Source organism: Schistocerca gregaria, chromosome 10 (genome assembly GCF_023897955.1).
Source record: "Schistocerca gregaria isolate iqSchGreg1 chromosome 10, iqSchGreg1.2, whole genome shotgun sequence".
In the NCBI taxonomy this organism is placed as follows: domain Eukaryota; kingdom Metazoa; phylum Arthropoda; class Insecta; order Orthoptera; family Acrididae; genus Schistocerca; species Schistocerca gregaria.
Genome location: NC_064929.1, coordinates 119,017,354 through 119,032,831, shown reverse-complemented (window position 1 = coordinate 119,032,831; position 15,478 = coordinate 119,017,354). Strand labels below are relative to the sequence as shown.

The 15,478-nt window shown below is 45.5% G+C and overlaps 1 protein-coding gene across 1 annotated transcript in view; it reads left to right on the top strand.

The window, feature by feature from the left end:
• The window catches only part of LOC126293450 (uncharacterized), an 807,495-nt gene that overhangs the window by 726,966 nt on the left and 65,051 nt on the right, over positions 1-15,478 (top strand). The window contains exons 13-14 of the mRNA XM_049986682.1: positions 1,422-1,556; positions 7,753-9,141. Coding sequence (XP_049842639.1) covers positions 1,422-1,556; positions 7,753-9,141 — 1,524 coding nt within the window. The remainder of the gene's footprint in view (positions 1-1,421; positions 1,557-7,752; positions 9,142-15,478) is intronic.

Here is a 15,478-nt window from a genome sequence, read left to right as displayed (position 1 = left end):
TTACCAACAATTAATTTTATATGATCATTCCACTTCAATTCATTCCGCACGCATACTCCCAGATATTTTACAGAAGTAACTGATACCAGTGTTTGTTCCGCTATCATATAATCATGCAATAAAGGATCCTTCTTTCTATGTATTCGCAATACATTACATTTGTCTATGTTAAGGGTCAGTTGCCACTCCTGCACCAAGTGCCTATCCGCTGCAGATCTTCCTGCATTTCGCTACAATTTTCTAATGCTGCAACTTCTCTGTATACTACAGCATCATCCGCAAAAAGCCGAATGGAAATTCCGACACTATCTGCTAGGTCATTTATATATATTGTGAAAAGCAATGGTCCCATAACACTCCCCAGAGGTTACTTTAACGTCTGTAGACGTCTCTCCATTGATAACAACATGTTGTGTTCTGTTTGCTAAAAACTCTTCAATCCAGCCACACAGCTGGTCTGATATTCCGTAGGCTCTTACTTTGTTTATCAGGCGACAGTGTGGAACTGTATCGAACGCCTTCCGGAAGTCAAGGAAAATAGCATCTACCTGGGAGCCTGTATCTTATATTTTCTGGGTCTCATGAACAAATAAAGCGAGTTGGGTCTCACACGGTCGCTGTTTCCGGAATCCATGTTGATACCTACAGAATAGATTCTGGGTTTCCAGAAACGACATGATACTCGAGCAAAAAACATGTTCTAAAATTCTACAACAGATCGACGTCAGAGATATGGGTCTATAGTTTTGCGCATCTGCGTCTCTTGAAGACTGGGACTACCTGTGCTCTTTTCCAATCATTTGTAACCTTCTGTTCCTCTAGAGACTTGCGGTACACGGCTTTTAGAAGGGGGGCAAGTTCTTTAGCGTACTCTGTGTAGAATCGAATTGGTATCCCGTCAGGTCCAGTGCACTTTCCTCTGTTGAGTGATTTCAGTTGCTTTTCTGTTCCTTGCACACTTATTTCGATGTCAGCCATTTTATCGTTCATGCGAGGATTTAGAGAAGGAACTGCAGTGCGGCCTTCCTCTGTGAAACAGCTCCGGAAAAAGGTGTTTAGTACTTCAGCTTTACGCGTGTCATCCTCTGTTTCAATGCCATCTTCATGCCGGAGTGTCTGGATATGCTGTTTCGAGCCACTTACTGATTTAACGTAAGACCAGAACTTCCTAAGATTTTCTGTCAAGTCGGTGAATAGAATTTTATTTTCGACTTCACTGAACGCTTCACGCATAGCGCTCCTTACGCTAATTGTGTGAGTGTACATGAGTACCCACCGCACACATCTACCCTGCTCTCCTTTACACATGACGTCCTGCACATTATGAGCCCTTACACAGAGCACCTCGCCGTTGGTAGTTACCATTGGCCTGCGCTGCAACACACGCTCACCACAGCTGTCGTGCTTTTTGTGTTTTGCAGGCCAGGGTGGGGCCGGAGCGTCCAGCTGCATCGCTGGCGCCAGCGCCATGACGCGCGCCAGCCGCATCCGCCAGTGGCGCCAGTACTGGGACGGGCTGGCCAGCGCAGAGGCTGCCCAAGCTCAGCGCGACGCAGGTGAGCAAGTCCTCCACCGAAGTCATGTTAGCACCACCGCCTTATTGCTCTCTTATGTGAAAAAGCACGAATGAAGAAGGCAGAATGACTGAGCTGAACATCGTGAAGGAACTAGCCAGAGCTAACAGATATCACCAAAATGTTATCAATAAATTAATACGACAGAAACCAGAAACAGCGCGCGAATGCAAGGAATAATACCGCAAATAATATTACGAGAGTCACAACACCATTCCTACGGAGTACAATGCATACAAAATACAAAAAAGAATTTATTGTTGTTGTTGTGGTCTTCAGTCCTGCGACTGGTTTGATGCCGCTCTCCATGATACTCTATCCTGTGCTAGCTTCTTCATCTCCCACTACCTACTGCAGGCTACATCCTTCGGAATCTGCTTAGTGTATTCATCTCTTGGTCTCCCTCTACGATTTTTACCCTCCACGCTGCCCTCCAATACTAAATTGGTGACCCCGTGATGCCTCAGAACATGTCCGACCAACTGATCCCTTCTTCTAGTCAAGTTGTGCCACAAGCTCCTCTTATCCCCAATTCTATTCAATACCTCCTCATTAGTTATGTGATCTGTACATCGAATCTTCAGCATTCTTCTGTAGCACCACATTTCGAAAGTTTATATTCTCTTCTTGTTTAAACTATTTATCGTCCACGTTTCACCTCCATACACAGCTACACTCCATACAAATACTTTCAGAAGCGACTTACTGACACTTAAATCTATACTCGATGTTAACAAACTTCTCTTCTTCAAAAACGCTTTCTTTGCCATTGCCAGTCTACATTTTATATCCTCTCTACTTCGACCATCCTCAGTTATTTTGCTCCCCAAATAGCGAAACTCCTTCACTACTTTAAGTGTCTCATTTCCTAATCTAATTCCCTTAGCATCACCCGACATAATTCGACAACATTCCATTGTGCTCGTTTTGCTTTTGTTGCTGTTCGTCTTATACCCTCCTTCCACGACACTGTCCATTCCATTTAACTGCTCTTCCAAGTCCTTTGCTGTCTCTGACAGAATTACAGTGTCATCGGCTACAACCCTGTCTCACTCCCCTCCCAACCTTGCTTCCCTTTCATACCCCTCGACTCTTATAACTGCCATCTGCTTCCTGTACAAATTGTAAACAGCCTTTCGCTCCCTGTATTTTACCCCTGCCACCTTCAGAATTTGAAAGAGAGTATTCCAATCAACATTGTCAAAAGCTTTCTCTAAGTCTACAAATGCCAGAAATGTAGGTTTGCCTTTCCTTAATCATTCTTCTAAGTCGTGGGGTCAGTATTGCGTCACGTGTTCTAACATTTCTACGGAATCCAAACTGATCCTCCCCGAGGTCGGCTTCTGCCAGATTTTCCATTCGTCTCTAAAGATTTCGCGTTAGTATTTTTCAGCTATGACTTATTAAACTGATAGTTCGGTAACTTTCACATCTGTCACTACCTGTTTTCTCTGGGATTGGAATTATTATGTTTTTCTTGAAGTCTGAGGGTATTTCGCCTGTCTCATACATCTTGCTCACCAGATGGTAGAGTTTTGTCAGGACTGGCTCTCCCAAGGCCGTCAGTAGTTTTATTGAAATGTTGTCTACTCCGGGGGCCTTGTTTCGACTCAGGTCTTTTAGTGCTCAGTCAAACTCTTCACGTAGTATCATATCTCCCATTTCATCTTCATCTACATCCTCTTCCATTTCCATAATCGCCCTTGAATAGACCCTCTATTTACTCCTTCCACCTTTCTGCTTTCTCTTCTTTGCTTAGAACTGGGTTTCCATCGAAGCTCTTGATATTCATGTAAGTGGTTCTCCTTTCTCCAAAGGTCTCTTTAATTTTCCTGTAGGCAGTATCTATCTTACCCGTAGTGAGATAAGCCTCTACATCCTTACAGAATACCATACTTCGGTGATATTTCGTAATAGGTGGCTAACATTGTCAAACCTTTTAAAATTGATACCGCTTTGCAGACCAATAATAGGCTGCGATTTAAACTAAGAAATTATTTACAGCAGGAAAGCGATAAATATGAGAGATCTGAGGTCTATAAAATTCATTGTAACACGTGGAAGGCAAGCTATATAGGCCAAGCGGGTAGGTCCTTTACAGTACGTTACAAAGAACATAGCGATGCTTTCCGGCTTAATAATTTCCAAAAGTCAGCTGTAGCTTTGCATATTTGGAAAATGGGACACCCCATGTTCGGAATAGATCAGGATTTCGTTTTTTTACATAGACAGAACAAAGGCAAAAAGCTGGATCTACTAGAACAGCTGGAAATTACGATACATAGCGTGGATAATCAGAACACACTGAATGAACAGCTAACTGGCAATACACTTTTTCAAACATTTCACTGGTTTCTTTTAGTAACTACATTTTTAGCAATTGGCAGGATACCATCATTTCATGAGGTCCTTGGAACGTGTATACGTTATCTGTTTGTATAGACATCTCTGTGACTTCCTTGTTTACTCGGGCGTGAGCTCATTCGCGTTTCCGTGTCGTGTTTGGCTACGCGGTGTGTGTTATCAACCCGAAGACGCACGGGCGGTTTACAACGATAGAGGAGAGAGCCATGTGGTTCGATGTTGAACACCATAGGCGACACCATTTTAGCTTTTTTTTATTTTGACGACTATGTGGAGATGCACCTTGGAAGACACGGCTGCAACAAGGGAAATAGGCACGATGTTTTAATTTTATTATCAATTTTATTGTGCTTGGTGCATGTTCCATTTTAGCGAGTTTTAACCGGTTCTTTTACTTTTTATTATTGTGATGATGGAAGCTTGACTTCCGAAACGCGTCAATCTTAGAGTTTTACACTATAAACAAGTGGTTGAGCCGATAAATTTTTTAACATTGACAATCACAACCACAACCTCTCATCCAGTATGGATAAAATGAATGAATTGTTTATTTGGAACAGCAGCATAAAACCAAACCTATTTTTCCTTTACTGTATTGAAAAGTAGCTGGCGAACCAGACTTTTCACGCTGATTCATTCTGACAATTGTCTACTAGAAAAGAAAACAAAAAAAAATGTGCCTGTAGTGTAATACCGAAAAGAATTCATTTCCACGTTTCCTTGGTAAACACCAGAAATTATGATGCCGGACAGTTTTTGTAAGCTTGGCTCAGCCGCTTCGCAAGTTTAAACGCTATTTTGTAAACGTCTCCATGGCGAAGCCTTTTCATAGCCCTATGGATCGCTATTGCTTCCGTCTACAGACGTCTGTGCTCCCTTGTCAAAAGCGCTGGCACCAAGCTGTCAGGGATTTCCTGTTAACTCGACTCTAGGAGTGTGTCAGTAGTAAAGAATAACTGCATTAACATGTATCAAAATATATAAACATATTAAAATGTATTAAAACTTTTTCACTCGTCCCAGTGTTCATGGCCTCAAATCTCCTGAATTATGGCAGCTAGATGGTTCTTAATGTCACAGTGATTGCTGCCTGACAGTTAGGGACATATCTGCCAAGTTTGGTCGAAATCGGTTTGGTTATTTATGAGCAGATGTGGGACACACAGACATACACCCCTCCATCCATTTTATAATATGTATTGTTGTATGCATTACTGCCATGAAACGTATTCACTATCGCACACTCATACCACATTATAAGACTTGTCACTCGGTATGCCTGTAAGTGGAGACATTTTACGTATTTCGGAGTGCTGAAAGCACTTTTTGTAAATTTTTCAATGTTAGCTGTGTTAGAAAACTGAGTCAGTTATTTAAGTATGTGGTGAGGGTGGGTGTAGACCGTTAACGAATTATATAACTTCACAGCGGAGGTCTTCAATAATTTCGCCAAGTAGCAGGGAGGGTTAACAGTAATTTTGGCAATAATGTGCAAGCCTCGTGGACCTACTAAATGAAAATATTACACTGAAAGAGACTGCAGTTCAAAAAAAAATGGGACCAAATCTTGTCTAATCGGGAATTGTAGATTGCTGCAAAGGACGTGGAAGAATAGAAATATGAATCATTGGCACATTTACTCTGTCCATCGGATCCGACACATATGAGCCCCACCTACAGTCCATATTCGGAGAATTTTTTGGAAAAATAATATACAACAAGAGGCAGCAAAAGCTGAAGCCCAAAACAGTAGCTATGGACGACGATGTGTGAGTCTTAGTGCATGAATTACAGCAAAATCCACTGCCAGAGCTCAAGGGCGAGCTCAAAATTATTAGACCCCATTGTTTGCACATGTTTGTTATGACAGGAGCGTAATTACGTTGATAAGCCAGAACATTAAGACCGCCGTCCTACTATCGATATAAACCCGTGCAGGCGATAGGCGAGGAATGACTGCTAGTACAAGCAAGCACTCTCCTGTCCATGTGTAGAATGGCGAAGGTGCGCGATCTATCAGACTTTGACGGAGGGCAGATTGAGATGACCTGGAGACTCGGCACGAGCATTTCGGAAACTGGACGATTTGTCGCGTGTTTGAGCCATGTGGTCGTGAATGTCTTCAATACGTGGCGAGACCGAGGTGAAACGACGTCCTGGAGTTGGGCGACCGTCCGTCATTATAGATGTCGGATGTTGTAGGCTGGGCAGACTGGTAAAACAAGACAGGCGGCGAAATGTGGTGGAACTACAATCAGACATAAATGCAGGCCAGTGTATGTTTGAACAGACACCGCACTGGACACTCCTAACGATGGGCCTCCGCCGGCCGTTGGGGCCGAGCGGTTCTAGGAAGTTCAGTCTGGAACCGCGCTGCTGCTACGGTCGCAGGTTTTGAATCCTGCTTCGGGCATGGATGTGTGTGATGTCCTTATGTTATGTTATGTTATGTAAACCAGGGACCTAGAAACGACGGAGAGGCTCCGTCCCTGCCGCAGCTGCAGTGGTCCACAACCCCACGACGACTACCGCAGTATACTTCACCCCTCCGCCGCCCCACACCGAACCCAAGGTTATTGTGCGGTTCGGCCCCCGGTGGACCCCCAGGGAACGTCTCACACCAGACGAGTGTAACCCCTATGTTTGCATGGTAGAGTAATGGTGGTGTACGCGTACGTGGAGAACTTGTTTGAGCAGCAATCGCCGACATGGTGTAGCTGAGGCAAAATAAGGGGAACCAACCTGCGTTTGCCGAGGCAGATGGAAAACCGCCTAAAAACCATCCACAGACTGGCCAGCTTAGCGGACCTCGGTACAAATCCATTGGGCGGATTCGTGCCGGGGACCAGGCACTCCTTCCCAATCCAGAAACCCATGCGTTAGACTGCACGGACAACAGCCCGCGTTGTCCTTAGGTTACTTAGGTTTAAGTAGTTCGAAGTCTAGGGGACTGATGACCTCAGATGTTAAGACCCATTGTGCTTAGAGCCATTTGAACTATTTTTGATGGGCTTCTGAAACTGGCGACCTGTGCATGATGGATGTTGTCTTTCAGCAACCCTAGAGATGTCGGTCGATTGCGATACACTTGCGACTTTAGGTAACCCCAAAGCCAATAATCGCACGGACTGAGGTCTGGGGACCTGGGAGGCCAAACATGACGAAAGTGGCGGCTGAGCACACGATCATCACCAAACGACACACGCAAGAGATCTTTCACGCGACTAGCAATATGGGGTGGAGCGCCATCCTGCATAAACATCGTACGTTCCAGCAGGTGTTTATCAGCCAGGCTGGGGATGATGCGATTCTGTAACATATCGGCGTACCTCTCACGGTAGCAGTCACTGAAGTTTTGCTGTCCAGCGCCATCTGTCGCACATTTTGTGAACTTTCAAATGGCTCTGAGCACTATTAGTCCCCTAGAACGTAGAACTACGTAAACCTAACTAACCTAAGGACATCACACACATCCATGCCCGAGGCAGGATTCGAACCTGCGACCATAGCAGTCGCGCCGTTCCTGACTGAGCGCCTAGAACCGCGTGACCACCGCGGCCGGCCTTTTGTGAACTTTGTTTCCTGTGTCAATTTGTACCTCTCTATCTACATTACTCCGTGGTTTATTAAGTTTTCAAATTTATACTGAGTTTTTGATCACCCAGTATTTCAAAATGTGAAGTCATTTCAGTTTGTTGCACTAAAATAATGTAAGCTCTTCTTCTCAGCTTGCAAAAACCATTCAGTACGAGTGACGTAAATTACTCATTTTAATACAGTGTATACCATTAACAGCCTGCTGATGTGTACACAGGTGCCACGCGCAAACTGTCCAAGCTGCCGCCGTCGGCTGTTGCACTGTTCGACCGCAGCCAACGGGACGACCTGGGGACTCCAGACGATTGTGCTCCTTCAGCGCACCAGCAGAGTGACAGCGACCTTCCAGCAGTGTCCAGCTGGAGGTTCCAGTCCCCGACGCCTCCACCGTCCTACCAGGAGTTGGTGCTTTCCGGAGTCATCAAGCCTCCACAACCTCCGGCACCACGCAAGAAGCACCATCGGCCACACGTCCAGAGGTCTCCTCCTCTGGTACCTCTGCATCCCACCCCTGCAATCCCTAGTATTGTCGAGCACCCTTCCTCTCACGACCCTCCCACTACTGGCAGGCCACTGCAGGAAACGGCAGCCCTCGATACAGAAACACTCACCAGTTTCCCAACTATTGTTTCCTCTGTTGAACAAGATCCACCTGTAGAAGATCAAAAAATGGGCGTGATAGGTGCAGGTCAGCAGAAGTGCACAGCCTCGGTAGGTATGGCTCCAGAGCGAGTGAACAGGTACTCCATCTCAAGCATCAGCGTCGGTGAGGGGGCCACAGTAAGAGTTGTGCAGTCACCAGATAACATACTGACACCGTCACAGGACACGCACGGGAAACCCATTGTGGAACTCAGAGAAGAGGTTGCGACGCCTGAACCTGAACCCCGTATCCTAGATACTAAGAAACCCCATATATCAAGTAGGTATATTTCAGCTATTGGAACCAAGGAAGAGTCCATAACAAGCACACGTCCAAAGACTTCCAAAGTGGTACATTTGACTAACAAAAAAAGGGCCCAGTTGGAAGAGGTCGCTGATGTACCAGTCAAAGATTTAGTAAGGAATGTAGGGCCAGTCAAGAACGTTGTTATCATACCACGGACGACCATGGACGATACCTCTTACACATCTGTGTACAGTACTGAGAGGGCAATGTACAGAACTGGCAAGACGGAGAGGGGCGAGGCGAATGCCAACAGTTTCGGATCAAAGGTGGACAGCTCTCAAGATTTAAGCAAGAAACAGGAGCCCAGAAGTGAAACACCTACCATAATAGCTCGGGAACACACAGTTGGAGAAGCCTCTGGCAGGTCGGCCTCTGGTGCAGTGGCAGAGGCAGCAGTGACTTCTAGACCGAGTGGTGGTGACCGGCGACAGAAGGAGAAGGACAAGGTGTCCCTGGCGGAGGTCCTTGCCCTGGAGGTGCAGGACTTCGACAGTGAGGACCTGGCCAGCGTCCAGAAGCTCTCTGGGCTGTTTGACGACAAGAAGACCAGGCCGGCCACTCCGTCAAAGACTCAGACGCCTCCGAAGTCGCCCACGAGGAAGCCAGCGGTGCGACCAGCTCCTGTCACTGCCAGCACTGGTGATTCCAGGGACTCAGGTGCGTTCACGACGTCCTTTACTTGCAAATATTGATGATGACAGATTGTTACTACATTATCGTGCAACTTCACAAGGCACAGTACATTACGTAGCAGTCTCATTCCTATTCTGCGTCTGCAACTTATACTCCCAAAGCCACTCTTAGATTTGTGGCGGAGGGTACTTTCTGTAGCACTAACATTTCCTCCCCTCACCCCCCCCCCCCACCCCCTCCCAACCTCATCTCCATTCTCGAAAGGTTTTCACTATTCCTGTGAATATGATTTAATTCCTCTTGTGCCTCGTTCTTGTCAATTGGTGAGAAAGCAGGGGTGGAGTAAAACATCGAAACATGAAAAACACATCGAATTGCAATGCAAAATACAGTATAGGAAAATCTTAGGTATTCAAAACAGCCTTCAGTCGCCTCATAATGGATAAATACAGGTCCTGTATGGTTTTGAAAGCAATTTTGCACCAGTCTTCCTGAAAAATAGATGCAACCTTCTCAGATCATATGATCTCAATACTCGCCCTTCTCTATAAAACAGACCCCATCGGCTCAATGATATTGAGATTTGATGACTATGGTGGCCAGGGGAGATTGATCCTCCTGAAGTTACAATCTGCGTTGTTAGGCCGCGTCATACACTACTGGCCATTAAAATTGCTACACAAAGAAGAAATACAGATGATAAACTGCTATTCATTGGACAAATAAATTATACTAGAACTCAAATGTGATTACATTTTCACGCAATTTGGTGCATAGATCTTGAGAAATCAGTACCCAGAACAACCACCTCTGGCCGTAAAAACGGCCTTGATACGCCTGGGCATTGAGTCAAACACAGCTCGGATGGCGTGTACAGGTAGAGCTGTCCATGCAGCTTCAACACGATACCACAGTTCATCAAGAGTAGTGACTGGGGTATTGCGATGAACCAGTTGCTCTGCCACCATTGACCAGACGTTTTCAGTTGATGAGAGATCTGGAGAATGTGCTGGGCAGGGCAGCAGTCGAACATTTTCGGTGTCCAGAAAGGTCCGTACATGCGGTCGTGCATTATCCTGCTCAAATGTAGGGTTTCGAAGCGATCGAATGAAGGGTAGAGCCACGGGTCGTAACACATCTTAAATGTAACATCCACTGTTCAAAGTATCGCCAATGCGAACAAGAGATGACCGAGACGTGTAACCAATGGCACCCCATACCATCACGCCGGGTGATACGCCAATATGCCGATGACGAATACACTCTTCCAATGTGCGTGCACCGCGATGTCGGTAACACGGGTGCGACCATCATGGTGCTGTAAACTGAACCTGGATTCATCCGAAAAAATGACGTTTGTGCCATTCGTGCACCCAGGTTCGTCGATGAGTACATCATCGCAGGCGCTCCCGTCTGTGATGCTGCGTCAAGGGTCACCGCAGCCGTGGTCTCCGTGCTGCTGCAAAAGTCGTCGAACTGTTCGTGCAGATGGTTGTTGTCTTGCAAACGTCCCCATCTGTTGACTCAGGGATCGAGACGTGGCTGCACGATCCGTTACAGCCGTGCGGATAAGATGCCTGTCATCTCGACTGCTATTGATACGAGGCCGTTGGGATCCAGCACGGCGTTCCGTATTACCCTCCTGAACCCACCGATTCCATATTCTGCTAACAGTCACTGGATCTCGACCAACGCGAGCAGCAATGTTCCGATACGATAAACCGCAATCGCTATAGGCTACAATCCGACCTATACCAAAGTCGGGAACGTGATGGTACGCATTTCTCCTCCTTACACGAGGCATCACAACAACGTTTCAGCAGGCAACGCCGGTCAACTGCTGTTCGTGTATGAGAAATCGGTTGGAAACTTTCCTCATGTCAGCACGTTGTAGGTGTCGCCACCGGCACCAACTTCGTGTGAATGCTCTGAAAAGCTAATAATTTGCATATCACAGCAACTTCTTTCTGTAGGTTAAATTTTTCTTCTGTAGCACGTCATCTTCGTAGTATAGCAATTTTAATGGCCAGTAGTGTAGGACAGGGGATTTCGTTTGAGGCTTTTAGGTAGTGAAATGACGACGCCCAGGGGGAAAGAAGGATGGTTATTTCTTAAAAATGACAGACAGTTCCTGTGACGTTCGGTGGTGAAAGGCGATAACGCCTATAGGGCATATTTAGCAATTATATACAACCACTCGCTCACAGAAAGATCCGTACCTAAAGACTGGAAAATTCCTCGAATCACACCATTGCCCAAAAAGGGAAGTAGGAGTAATCCGCTGAAATACAGGCCTATATCACTAACGTCGGTTTGCAGTAGGGTGTTGGAACATGTACTGTATTCGAACATTATGAAGTACCTCGAAGAAAACGATTTATTGACACGTAGTCAGCACGGATTCTCAAAATATCGTTCTTGGGAAACACAACTAGATCTTTATAGTCATGAAGTAATAAGTGCAATCGACAGAGGATGTCAAATTGAATCCATATTTTTAGATTTCCAGTAGGCTTTCGACATTGTTCCTCACAAGCGTCTCCTAACCAAACTGCGTGCCTACGGAGTATGGCCTCATTTGTGCGACTGGATTCGTGATTTCCAGTCATAAAGGTCACAGTTCGTAGTAACAGACGGGAAGTCATCGAGTAAAACAGATCCGGCGTTCCCCAAGGAAGTGTTATAGGCCCTCTATGGTTCCTGTTCTATCTTAACGACATAGGAGACAATCTTAGTAGCTGTCGTAGATTATTTGCACATGGTGCTGTCATTTACCGTCTTGTAAAGTCATCAGATGATCAAAACAACTTGCAAAATGATTTAGATAAGATATCTGTATGATGCAAAAGTCGCAATTGACCGTGAATAGCCGTCCGAAGTCGCCGAGCGGTTCTAGGCGCTACAATACGGAAGCGCGCGGCCGCTACGGTCGCCATTTCGAATCCTGCCGTGGCCATGGATGTGTTTGATGTCCTTAGGTTAGTTAGGTTTATGTAGTTCTAAGTTCTAGGGGACTGATGACCTCAGAAATTACGTCCCATAGTGCTCGAAACCATCTCAACTGTTTTTTACCGTGAATAAGGTAAAGTGTAAGTTATTCACATGAGTACTAAAAGAAATCAACTAAATTTCGATTACGCGATAACTCACACAAATATGAAGGCTGTAAATTGAACTAAATGCTTAGGGATTATAAACAACCTAAATTGGAACGATCACATAGATAATATTGTGGGTAGAGCAAACCAAAGACTGCGATTCATTGGCAGAACACTTAGAAGGTGCAACAGGTCTACTAAAGAGACTGCTTACACCACGCTTGTCCGCCCTATTCTGGAGTATTGCTGTGCGATGTGGGATCCGCATCAGGTGGGACTGACGGATGACATCGAAAAAGTACAAAGAAGGGCAGCTCGTTTTGTATTATCGTGAAATAGGGGAGATAGTGTCAAAGTGGAATGGCAATCATTAAACAAAGGCGTTTTCCGTTGCGACGGGATCTTCTCATGAAACTTCAATCACCAGTTTTCTCCTCCGATTACGAAAACATTCTGTTGGCACCCGCCTACATAGGGAGAAATGATCATCACGATAAAAGAAGAGATATCAAGGCTCGCACAGAAAAGTTTAAGTGCTCGTTTTTCCCGCGTGCCGTTCGAGAGTGGAACGGTAGAGAGGCAGCTTGAAGGTGGCTCATTCAGCGCTCTGCCAGGCACTTTATTGTGAATAGCAGAGTAATCACGTAGATGTAGATGTGGATGTAGATAGATGTAGAAAAAGAGCCCACTAGGATCAGATTACAAGATTTGTGGTGAACATGTTGAGTACATAGTGTCCTGCAAGCACTTAGGGGTAGCGCCAATATGAGGTATACAGTGGGATGATGACGTGAAATGAGTAGTAGCGAAGGTGAATGCAAGACTTCTGCGAGAGGGGAGTGCGTCTGTTACAGAAATTGTATGCAAGGCGGTAGTGCGACCAATTCTAGAATACTGTTCCACATTTTTCCAACGGTCTTGCCACAGTGGTAATACCGGTTCTCGTCAGATCGCCGAAATTAAGGCTGTCGGGCTGAGCTAGCGCTTGTATGGGTGACCATTCGGTCTGCCGAGCGCTGTTGGCAAGCGGGGTGCACTCAGCCCTGCCAACTGAGGAGCTACTTGGTTGAGAAGTAGCGGCTCGGGTCTGGTAACTGACATACGGCCGGGAGAGCGGTGTGCTCACCGCATGCCCCTCCATTTGGCGCCTGTGTGCTGACGATGACACGGCGGACGGTCGGTCCCGTTGGGCCTTCCAAGGCCTGTTCAGACGGTGTTCCACTTTTTGGAGGTGTCATCTAGTATGCACCACAAGCGCCATCAGATGAACTCAGATACGCGTTGGCAGGTATTGGTATTGGTTCTCGACATGTATCGAATGCGGGAAGGGTATTTGGCTCTGAGCACTATGGGACTTAACATCTGTCGTCATCAGTCACCTAGAACTTAGAACTAGTTAAACCTAACTAACCTAAGGACATCACACACATCCAGGCCCGAGGCAGGATTCGAACCTGCGACCGTAGCAGACGCGCGGTTCCGGACTGAGCGCCTAGAACCGCTAGACCACCGCGGCCGGCGGAAAGGTATTTAAATGTCTCCTTGTACACTGTAGTTAATCCAGTTTTGTACTCACCATACCTACAACAGTGGTACTTGGGGGATTGTAGTATATTCCTGGAGTCATCGTTTAGAGCTGGTTCTTGAAACTCTGAAATTACACTTTCTCGGGATAATTTGCATCTACCTTTAGGCGTTTACAGCTTGTTCGAGAGTCTTCATGACACTGTGACCCTTCATGCTGCCCTTGCCTGTATACAATCAATATATTCTGTTATTCCTGTTTGTATGGACGCCATACAGTAGAGCATTATTCTAACACAGGACGCACAGGTGATGTGTAAGCAGTATCCTTTGAAAAACAGTTGCATTTCTGCACTGTTCTACCACACCAAAGTCTATCACCCCTTTTAGCTGCAACTGCGTCTTGGAGTCGTTCCGTTACATACCCCTACAAATCCCAGGTGTTTGTATGAGATGACCGATTCCAACTGCAACTTGTTAACGCTGTAGACGCACAATAGTATGGTTTTTCGATTTGTGGAGTGCACAATTTTACATTTCTGGATATTTCAAGCAAGCTGGCTGAATGGGATTGATGGTTTCGCCAACCAGCGAATCATGTCATTTCTAACCAAAAGAATGCGGGAATTTGTACTTAGTAGAAAGTACAAAAAGTAGCTACGAAGAAACTATGGGTAACAGAAGAAATACTTCAGTTGATTGATGAAAGGAGGAAGTACAAACATGTTCTGGGAATATCAGGAATACAGAAATACAAGTCGCTGAGGAATGAAATAAATAGGAAGTGCAGGGAAGCTAAGACGAAATGGCTGCAGGAAAAATGTGAAGACATCGAAAAAGATATGATTGTCGGAAGGACAGACTCAGCATACAGGAAAGTCAAAACAACCTTTGGTGACATTAAAAGCAACGGTGGTAACATTAAGAGTGCAACGGGAATTCCACTGTTAAATGCAGAGGAGAGAGCAGATAGGTGGAAAGAATAGATTGAAAGCCTCTACGAGGGTGAAGATTTGTCTGATGTGATAGAAGGAGAAACAGGAGTCGATTTAGAAGATATAGGGGATCCAGTATTAGAATCGGAATTTAAAAGAGCTTTGGAGGACTTACGGTCAAATAAGGCAGAAGGAATAGATAACATTCCATCAGAATTTCTAAAATCATTAGGGGAAGTGGCAACAAAATGACTATTCACGTTGGTGTGTAGAATATATGAGTCTGGCGACATACCATCTGACTTTCGGAAAAGCATCAGTACACACAATTCCGAAGACGGAAAGAGCTGAGAAGTGCGAGAATTATCGCACAATCAGCTTAACAGCTCATGCATCGAAGCTGCTTACAAGAATAATATACAGAAGAATGGAAAAGAAAATTGAGAGTGCGCTAGGTGACGATCAGTTTGGCTTTAGGACAAGTAAAGGCACGAGAGAGGCAATTCTGACGTCACGGCTAATAGTGGAAGCAAGGCTACAGAAAAATCAAGACACGTTCATAGGACTTGTCGACCTGGAAAAAGCGTTCGACAATATAAAATGGTGCAAGCTGTTCGAGATTCTGAAAAAAGTAGGGGTAAGCTATAGGGAGAGACGGGTCATATACAATACGTACAACAACCAAGTGGGAATAATAAGAGTGGACGATCAAGAACGAAGTGCTCGTATTAATAAGGGGGTAAGACAACGCTGTAGCCTTTTGCCCCTACTCTTCCTTCTGTACATCCAGGAAGCAATGATGGA